Consider the following 10043-nt stretch of genomic DNA (forward strand, 5'->3'; position numbering starts at 1 on the left):
GGTCTCAAACTCACAACACAGATCCGCCTGCCTCTGCCTCCCGAGTGCTGGGATTAAAGGCGTGCGCCACCACCGCCCGGCCTCACAACCATCTTTAATGGGGTCTGGTGCCCTCTTCTGTCTGGCCTGCAGGCATACACACAGACAGAATATTGTATACATAATAAATAAATATGTTAAAAAAAATAAACCTTTAAAAAAAAAAGAAAGAAAGCCGAGTATAGTGGCACACGCCTTAAATCCCAGAATTTGGGAGTTCAAGGCCCATCCCTGGTTTAAATAGTTAATTCTAGGACAACCAGAGGTACATAGTGTGCATAGTGTGCACAGTGTGCAGAGTGTCCAGAGTGTACATAGTAGGACCCTGTCTCCAAAAAGAAAACAAAAAACAATAATATAGCTATATATCTATATATAGATATATATCTATATCTATCGATAGATAGATAGATAGATAGATAGATAGATAGATAGATAGATAGATAGATTCTCCCTCTGTAGCCCAGGCTGGCCTGGATTTACTGTGTAACCCCAGCCATCCTCCCAATGGCTGTAATAACAGGTCTGGTGGCACAGGCCTTCAACCCCAGCACTTGGAAGACAGAGGCAGGCAGATCTCTGTGAGCTTGAAGCCAGCCTGGTCTGTATAGTGAGTTCCAGGATAGCCAGTACTGCACAGTGAGACTGACCCAGTCTCTAAAGAAAATAATAATAATAATAATATCTGTGAGCCTCCACACCTAGCTAAGTTACATTTGAATAAATACAATTAGAACACAATAGGTCAGGGCAAAAAAGAGTTACTGAAAACATCACTCCTTTTCCACAGAGATTAAAGAGTCTCAGCATTTGGAAGGCTGAGGCAGGAGCATCACCACAAGTGGAAGGGAGAAGGAGTGATGGGTTTTGCTCATGAATCTGTTGTCCTTCAGCCCTGACTATGTAAACTGTCTTAGGATAGAAACCAATTTCCCACGCTAGGCATTTCTGTACTCTGCATGCACACAAGGTTATATCAATAGCTTTATTTTATTTTACTTTTTGCTTTTTGACACAGGGTTTCTCTGTGTAGCCCCGGCTGTCCTGTAACTCGCTCTGTAGACCAGGCTGGCCTCCAGCTCACAGAAATCTACCTGCCTCTGCCTCCCGAGTGCTAGGATTAAAGGCGTGCGCCACCACCACAGGCCAATAGTTTTCAAATATAACAAGTGAGGTTGCTTCCTACCTGTTTGTGATTGCATTTTAAGCCCAGCTAAGAAGTTTCTCATGCTATCCCTTGTTGTCTGTGTCCCTCCGCCACACTAAGAACTGCAGGGCTGTGGTGTCCAGCAGTGTAATGGGATTCTATCTGTTGCTCCCCAGGTCGGGGAAGGACTCTGAATGAAAGGAAGGAAGTGAAGTTAGTCTCCCTTTCTCTCCACCTCCTCCCTTCCTTCTGGCTTCCTCGTTCTTTTTGTCTTTCCACCCAGTTCTTTCTTTTTTGTCTCTTTGCTGTCTTGCAGGCCAGGTTTATCCATGGGGGAACAAGTTCCAGCCAAACCGCACCAATTTGTGGCAGGTAAGCCCTTCCTTCCTCTTTCTCCAAGCCTTTCTGGAGCCCTGCAGAGGCACCGTTTCATTCCCTGGTGGGACTTAGTGCTGTATGGAGCACTGCTAAAGCCATGGGCACAGACGACAGGGCCTAGCAGCACCTGGTGAGACAAGTTTGTCCTCCCAGGAGGAATCACAAGTTCAAGGCCTTACCAAGTAGCTAACACAAAATTTAAAAATGGATCACTGGGCAAGAAGGGTGGCGCATACCTTTAATCCCAGTACTCAGGAGGCAGGGGCAAGCAGATCTCTGAGTTCCAGGCCAGCTTGGTCTACAGAGCCTGTTCTGGGACAGTCAGGGCTACATGGGGAAACCCTGTCTTAAAAAAAATTTTTTTTAAATGAATGTACAGAAGCAAGACCCTGTCTCAATAAAATAAAATAAAACAAGATAAAAAAGTAAAGATATATGTGGGCATGGGCATGCCATGGCACACCTGTAGAAGTCAGAGGGCAACTTATGTGAACTGATTCTCTCCTTCCATGCCTGTCGGGGGATTAAACTCAGGCCCTCAGCCTTGGCAGCAAATGCCTGCATCTCACCAACACCCTTACAACACTGTTAAACACTCACTTACTAAAAGAGATCATGCAACAGACTGTCATATATTGTCGAGCTAATGAGAGCCTTGTGGAGGAGGAGCCTCTCTAGTCTAGTTTGTTGGGCATATGTGTGGTCTGTGCGTGTGTGTGCAGGTGTATCATGTGTGGTATCTTCCTCAGCTGCTTGTCCACACTGCATTTTTAGCACTTAAAAATTTTTTAATTATAATTTAAATTTTAAGAGTTGAATTATAAAAGCATGTGATGGCCGTTAATCCCAGCACTCAGAGGAAGATGCAGGCGGATCTTTGAGTTAAAGGGCAGCCTAGTCTACAAAGTGAGTTCCAGGACCAGTGCTGGGAACAGAACTCAGGTTTTCTTGGGCCCTCTACAAGAACAGTGGCATGGTGCATGCAATTTTTTTTAAAGACTTATCTATTTTTTTAAAGACTTTTGTGTATTTGTGTTTTATCTACATTTATGTCTGTGTCAGATCCCCTGGAACTTGAGTTACAGACAGTTGTGAGCTGCCATGTGGCTGCTGGGAATTGAACCCGGGTCCTCTGGAATGGCTGTCAGTGCTCTTAGCTGCTGAGCCATATGGAACTCAGCATTTCAGCTAGACTGCCTAGCCAAGCAGTCCCCCAGAACCGGAGTGGCAGATGCATGCACTAGGCCCAGCTTTTTATATGGGTTCTCAGGATATGAACCCGTTCCTCATGCAAATGCCAGCTCCAGTTTTGATAGGAATAACAATGAAGTTGAACAATCACGTCAATAAACACAGGTGGTGTATTTCTATTTAACAAAAGCAGGAGCTATGTGACTGTATGGGCTCCAGGGCTTCTGTCCCAGGCTGGGGATGCAGGGCATAGATGGTTAGTTAGAAACAACACGGCTCTTTCCAAAGCTCCATGTAAGGGAACCTGAGGTCACCGTCCTTCCCCCACACTGCAGAGTAAAGTGACCGTTGTTTTCCTCTGGGTGGACAGGGCACCTGCCTCGGGACAGGCTGATAAATCTTACATTTTCATTCTTCTTGTCAGGGAAAGTTCCCCAAGGGTGACAGAGCTGAAGACGGTTTCCATGGACTGTCACCAGTGAGCGCTTTCCCCCCACAGAACAATTATGGTGAGACCTCCTATTGTACACTGTCTGACAAGGTGGCCGAGGAAAATCTCCCCCCACCTCCCCCGGGCATCTGGTGGGTGGAGAGAGTCCCCTACTCCCCCATCTAATGACCTACTGCTACGTTGAAGGACTATATGACCTCATGGGCAATGTGTGGGAATGGACGGCGTCCACATACCAATCTGCTGGCCAGGATATGCGTGTCCTCCGGGGGGCGTCATGGATCGATACCGCTGATGGCTCAGCCAATCACCGGGCTCGGGTCACCACCAGGTAAGAATCTTAGGTCAGGGCACCACAAGTCTCTGTAGCCATGACTGAGGGTATGGACGCTGGGCTCCTGTGTCCAAGTGGCCCGGAGCTGGCACGGATGCGACTTCTGCACCCCATCCCAGCTCTTCAATCCCTTCCTCACCCACCTCTTTCAGTATTGCAGGTCACACCCCTCACCCCTTCTTGCACCTTCTGCCTCCACTGAAAGTTCTAAGAGAAACAAGCCAGTACTGCTGACCATGGGAAGTAAACATGGGTCCCCAAGACAGCCTGGGGACCCCTTCCTGAGACTCAGCAGCAGTAAGGGAACCTTCCGGCAACCTCACACTATGGGGTCTCTTCTCACATGGAGCAGGGCAGAGGGAAGGAGACGGAATTGCGCACGAGTAGGTCACAGCCGGGAGGCATGACTTAACACACTCATTGAGCTGCTGCAGGCACAAAAAGTCACTGCTTTGAGTCATTTGTCAGGGAGGTGTTGGGACTGCTCATCTCATGTGGTGCGGTCATTGGTGGTGGCTCCCCCAGCACTGAATTCCAGCCTTCAGGACTTCTGCTTTACTCACTGTAGGTTTGGTTTGTTCAGCCTTGGACAAGACTCCTCAGGCTTTGTAGTTTTAGGGTTTGGAAGATGGTGAGGCCCTGCCTGCCAGAGCCAACTAACTGCGTGTATCAGTCAGGAATTCTAGAGTAACATGGAATGAATCGCTATCTATCTATCTATCTATCTATCTATCTATCTATCTATCTATCTATCTATCTATCGCTATGTAAAGGGAATTTTTTAGATAGACTTACACACTGTGGTCCGGCTAATCCAATAATGGCCACCTGCACAGAAGGTCTAAGAATCCAGTAATTAACTGTCCAGTCCATGAGACTGAATGTGGCAACTGGTCTTCAGTACACACTGGAATCCCAAAGAAGTCGGCTCTCATGCCAGTGAGGGAATGGACTTGCTAGCAAAAGAGCAAGCAGGCAGGGAACAAAAGCTTCCTTCTTCCATGACCTTATATAGGCTTCCAGCAGAAGGCGTGGCTCGGAATAGAGGTGGGTCTTCCCACCTTAAAGATTCAGATGAGAAGTGGATCTTTCCACTTCAAATTAAGCAAAAATTCCTCACAGCTGTGCCCCTCCATTTCTGAGTTTTAGTTAATTCCAGATGGAGTCAAATTGACAACCAAGAATAGCCATTACCTGCTGTGAAACTCATTTCTCACCTACAAGTGCATTGAGCTTAGAGTAGGAGCTACTTACCCATCAGTGGTCATTAAGATCATCTTCCAGCCGGGCGGAGGTGGCACATGCCTTTAATCCCAGCACTCGGGAGGCAGAGGCAGGCGGATCTCTGTGAGTTCGAGGCCAGCCTGGTCTACAAGAGCTAGTTCCAGGACAGGCTCCAAAGCCACAGAGAAACCCTGTCTCGAAAAACAAACAAACAAAAAAGATCATCTTCTGTTGCAATCCTTTGTGGCCGCTCAGCTCCCTTACCCGTCATAGCACACTGGCTGGACTTGTCTTCAGAACAACTGCGTTAGTTACTTTTTGGCTGCTGTGCAGAGACACCATGACCAAGACAACTCTTGTGAATAGAAGCGTTTAATTGAAGGCTTGGTTACAGTTTTAGAGTCTTAGTCCATGATCATCGTGGCCAGAAGCAGACAGGCACTGGGGCAGTAGCTGAGAGCTTGACATCCTGATCCGCAGGCAGAGAAAGGAGAGACACTGGGCCTGTTGTGGACTTGTGAAACCTCAAAGCCACCTGCTTTGACACACTTCCAAGGAGGCTACACCTACTCCAATCCTCCTTAGATAGTTCCACTCCCTGGGGACAGGGCGTTCAAATAGATGAGCCTATGGGGGCCACCACACCACCTCTCTTTCCAGCAGACCCCATCCCCAAAGTATGCACACTCTCCCTGTTCTGCCACAGGATGGGCAACACTCCAGATTCCGCCTCAGACAACCTGGGCTTCCGCTGCGCCTCCAGCACAGGCCGACGGAAGGAGGATTTGTAAGCACCCAGGCAGGGATGGAGAAGGCCGCCCTCAGTACCATGTCTCCCTGCCCACGTTCCAGAGGCACTGGATACCATGTTCCTTGTCAGCCTGCAGGTGGCCTCCCTCCGAGCCCCTTCTCTCTGGCAGATATCTCCTAAGGGCAAAAGAACACGCAGCCCCAAGAGGGGACTACCATAGCCTGCAAGAGGAGGGCCTGGATGATCATGGCTGGGAGCTGGGTGTTTCTCTGAAGTGCAGGATTATGGACAAAGGACCCCAGCGCTCTGGTATCTGGAGCAGTTCTCCAAAAGACAGCAGTCTGAAAATCGCTCCCTCTCAGGCAGGCCGTGGTGGCACACAGCTTTAATCCAGGTACTGGGAAAGCAGAGGCAGGCAGGTCTCTGTGAGTTCATGACCAGCCTAGTCTACAGAGTGAGTTCCAGGACAGCAAAAAAAAAAAAAAAAAAAAAAAAAAAAATCTGTCTCGAGAGAAAAAAAAAGTCTTTTCTTTCTTCCTCTCTGGTTCGGTTTTTAGTTCTCCTGGAAAAGTCTGTAGAAGGAAAATGCTTTCTTTATGTGATGTTGCCCAAAGCCTCCCTGTCTGTTGTTTGCAACAGGGTACTCACCATGTGGCAAGGCTGGTCTCCAACTCTCAGTCCTCTGACCTCAGCTTCCTGAGTGCTGCAGTTATACACAGGGCCCAGTATTAAAACACTCTAGTAGAGCAAATAATTTACCAGGTGAAGCTGTGCATTGTGGGAGTAACAAGTTTCGAACTCTCCTAGGAAGGCAAATGCCATAAGCTTCTCCTCTGGGTGTTAATTATGTAGGGGCTTCCATGTACCTCTGCAAACATGCAAACAGTCTCTGGAGAAGCACTGGTTCCCATGGTGTCGATGGATATCATGAAGTCAATAAACTCTGCATTTGTGTATTGGAAAGGTTTGATTTTTGTTTGTTTGTTTGGGGGTTTTTTGTTTTTGTTTGTTTGTTTGTTTTTCGAGACAGGGTTTCTCTGTAGCTTTGGTTCCTGTCCTGGAACTAGCTCTGTAGACCAGGCTGGTCTCGAACTCACACAGATCCACCTGCCTCTGCCTCCCAAGTGCTGGGATTAACAGCGTGCGCCACCATCGCCCTGCTCCCTGCTGGGTTGTGGTTTTTTTTGTTTTGTTTTGTTTTGGTTTTGGTTTTTTCGAGACAGAGTTTCTCTGTGGCTTTGGAGCCTGTCCTGGAACTCACTCTGTAGACCAGGCTGGCCTTGAACTCAAAGAGATTTGCCTGACTCTGGCCTCCCGAGTTCTGGGATCAAAGGTGTGTGCTACCACTGCCCAGCGAAGTCCACTTTTTTAAATTGTTTGAGACAGGGTCTCATGTAGTGCAGGCTGGCCTCAAACTCCTTGTGTAGCCAAGAATGGCCTTGAGCTCCTCCTGATCATCCTGCCTCCACTTCCTCCATTATCAGTAACCTTGGGCCCCTAAAGAAACTGAGACAGGAGCTGGAGAGATGGCTTAGCATTTAAGAGAACTTGTGCTTGCAGAAGAGGGGTTCAGTTCCTACCACTCACATGGTGGTTCCCAAACTTCAGTTTCAGGGCATCTGATACCCTCTTCTGACCTCCACAGGTACTGCAGGTAGGGGGTGCACATAATAAACAGCTGGATGAAGCACACATAAAATACATAAGTCTAAAAAAAGAAGAAAGAACCCAAGACTATGGTGAAGGTGCACAGTAGAGAAGCCAGGAGGCCTCTCGCTCCCAAAGCACATGGGCTCTCTGCCCTCCCACTCCTACCTGGCACGGCCTCTGCTGCATTGGAGCGATCTATCTGTCTATCAATCTATCATCTATCTATCACCTATCTATCTATCTATCTATCTATCTATCTATCTATCTATTTATCTATCTATCTATCTATTCATCTATCTACTTTTGTATACCAGGGGTTGAACATGGGGCCTTACACTCACCACAGAGTTACATTTCCAGCCCTGTTTTTATTTTGAAGCAACCATCACTAGGCTGTCCTGGAACCTGGGATCCTATTGCCTCAGGACAACAGGCACAGGCCACCACACCCAGCCCTAGCTGTAATTACTGCTGTTTAATGGGAACACCCTGTGCTTTTAGTGGGGTGCACAGAGTAGGGCCACCTGCAACGACGCAGAGAACTCTTTGGGGACTCCACAGTTCTGGGGTGTCCTACTACCCCTCAGAAGTCCTCCTCGGCCAAGGAGAGGAGCACTGCCTTGGGTGTGTTCTCGAAGAGGGCGGCTCTATTCTGCTGCTGCCCTTTCTTTACCCAGTGACCGTAGATTCGGAAAGCGTAGGCGTCGATGAGCTTACGGAGAGGCTTCAGGGCGTAGGGGTCTCGGATGACAATCTCCCTGGTTATGGGCTTCAACCGACGGTACTGGTAGTAGATCCTTACCGAGGCCAGCACAGTTAGGCAGATCACCTGCAGGGGCAGCACCGAGAACCCTCAGCCCACAGCTGAGCTTGTCAGAAAGCTCATGATGGATTTCGGGATGCTATTCATGGTGCCCCCTGTTACCAGACCTCAAGTATCTACAGGGATTTAGGCTAACAGGGTCACTTAGCTGACATTCCCGGCAACCAGAAACTGAATTGGTACAGTGGGTACAAGAAGAGGACCAATTTGTCCAGTGGTGGTGGTACACACCTTTAATCCCAGCACTTAAGAGGTAGAGGCAAGCGGATCTCTGAGTCCGAGGCCAGCCTGGTCTACAGAGTGAGTACCAGGACAGAGTACCCCAGGAGCCAACAGCAAAATCCCCCAAGACCACTGGGCCAAGTCAAGTCTCTACCTTGAACTTCCCTCGGGGACTGAAGTGCCGCACTTCCTCCACGACATACTGCTGGAAGAACGGGTGCGCCAAAGCCTCTTCTGCCGAGCAGCGGTCCTGGGGTTTCACCACCAAGAAGCGAGACACCTGTGAGAACAGAAGGGCACTGAGTCTCCCAGCAGCGTTTCGGAAGACACAGGATGTGATGGTCAGTCCTTACTGTCAACTTGATAGAATTTAGAGCCACTGTGAAAACAGATCTCTGGGCGTCTGTGAGGGATTATTTAGATAGGTGGAGGTGGGAAGCTGCACCCTCAGTGTGGGTGGCAACATTCCCTAGGCTGGGATCCTGGCCTGAATGAAAAGGAGAAAGTGAGCTGAGCACCAGCATCTGTCTCTCTCTGTTTCCTGACTGTGGATGTCACGTGACCAGTGTCCTCACATACCTGGAGCCAGAATTAACCCTTCCTTCCTTAAGTTGCAAAAAAAAAAAAAAAGATTTATTTATTTAGTACGCATACACCGTTCTGCGTGCATGTATGCCTGCAGGCCAGAAAAGGGCCCCAGATCTCATTATAGATGGTTGTGAGCCACCATGTGGTTGGTGTGGTTCCTGGGAATTGAACTCAAGACCTCTGGAAGAGCAGCCAGTGCTCTTAACCTCTGAGCCACCTCTCCAGCTCCTTAAGTAGATTTTGCTAGGTATTTTTTTTTAAGCAGCAATGAGACAAATACAGAGGGATCCCTCCTTGAGGTTCCTCCACTCTGGGGTATGCTCCCTGTATTGGGGTGTTTTTCTCTTCCTTGAGATCTGGGGAGCTGGTGGGCGTGGCCTCTCACCAAGTCTTTCACTGTGTCTGAGTAGTCATCCCATTCGGGTGAGCCAAACTGGTATTTGCCATCCACGATCATCCTCAACATCAGCATCTGCTTCCGGTGCCAGAAGGGTGGGGAGCCAGCCAGGAGCGTGTACATGATGACGCCAGTGCTCCACCTGGAGGTTGGTAGGGAGTCAGGTCACTCTAAGCCTGATGGGTAAGGGAGGCATGCAGGAGTGGAGGGCCGTCGTTCCTAGTTTCACTGGGGTCCAGCTAGAGTTGTGAGCCCCCCCCCCCCATCTACCCAGGTCACTCACATGTCCACCTCCTTCCCATAGCCAGGATGGCTGTCGTCCATGGAGCACTGGATGATTTCAGGGGCCAGATAAATGGGGGTCCCGCAGACTTCTGCAGGAACAGTCATTTATCAGGACAGGTCGACAGGGGCCCTTGGGAGAGGTTACCCAAGGCAGCCAAGGGATGGCGAGAAGAGGGCTTGGCAGGGCTCGCTATTTCACACACACGTAGCATCATGGTACACAGACTCGCAAGGCCACCCCGTGGATTCCTCGGTCCTTCTGGGCACCCTGGCATGAAGCTCAAGCTGGGGAAACCTAGGTCCGTGGAGTCCTAGGAAGAGGACTTGACTCAAGAGCCATCTAGCCTCTGAAGTAGGATATTTTTTAGGTTTATTTTTATTATATGTTGTGTGCGTGTATCTGTATGAGGGTAGGTGCACATAGTAAAAATCCTCAGTGGTCAGAAGAGTCTGATCCCCTAAAACTGGAGTTATAGGTGACTCTGAAAGTCTCCCTATGTGGGTGCTGGGAACTGAAACTTGGGTCTTCTACATAAGAAATACATGTTCTTTTTTTTTTTTTT

General features: G+C 48.9%; 2 protein-coding genes across 2 annotated transcripts in view; one reads left to right on the plus strand and one right to left on the minus strand.

The window, feature by feature from the left end:
- The window catches only part of Sumf2 (sulfatase modifying factor 2), a 14683-nt gene extending 8720 nt beyond the window's left edge, over positions 1–5963 (plus strand). The window contains exons 6-9 of the mRNA XM_013350299.2: positions 1503–1558; positions 3180–3264; positions 3393–3537; positions 5471–5963. Coding sequence (XP_013205753.1) covers positions 1503–1558; positions 3180–3264; positions 3393–3537; positions 5471–5555 — 371 coding nt within the window. The 3' untranslated portion in view covers positions 5556–5963. The remainder of the gene's footprint in view (positions 1–1502; positions 1559–3179; positions 3265–3392; positions 3538–5470) is intronic.
- Positions 5964–6924: 961 nt separating this feature from the next.
- Positions 6925–10043, minus strand: part of Phkg1 (phosphorylase kinase catalytic subunit gamma 1) — a 14289-nt gene continuing 11170 nt past the window's right edge. Inside the window, exons 7-10 of the mRNA XM_013350283.2 lie at positions 9479–9569; positions 9184–9337; positions 8365–8490; positions 6925–7994 (exon numbers count right to left, since the gene is read on the minus strand). Coding sequence (XP_013205737.1) covers positions 7749–7994; positions 8365–8490; positions 9184–9337; positions 9479–9569 — 617 coding nt within the window. The 3' untranslated portion in view covers positions 6925–7748. The remainder of the gene's footprint in view (positions 7995–8364; positions 8491–9183; positions 9338–9478; positions 9570–10043) is intronic.

This window comes from Microtus ochrogaster, chromosome 2 (genome assembly GCF_000317375.1).
Source record: "Microtus ochrogaster isolate Prairie Vole_2 chromosome 2, MicOch1.0, whole genome shotgun sequence".
Classification (NCBI taxonomy): Eukaryota; Metazoa; Chordata; class Mammalia; order Rodentia; family Cricetidae; genus Microtus; species Microtus ochrogaster.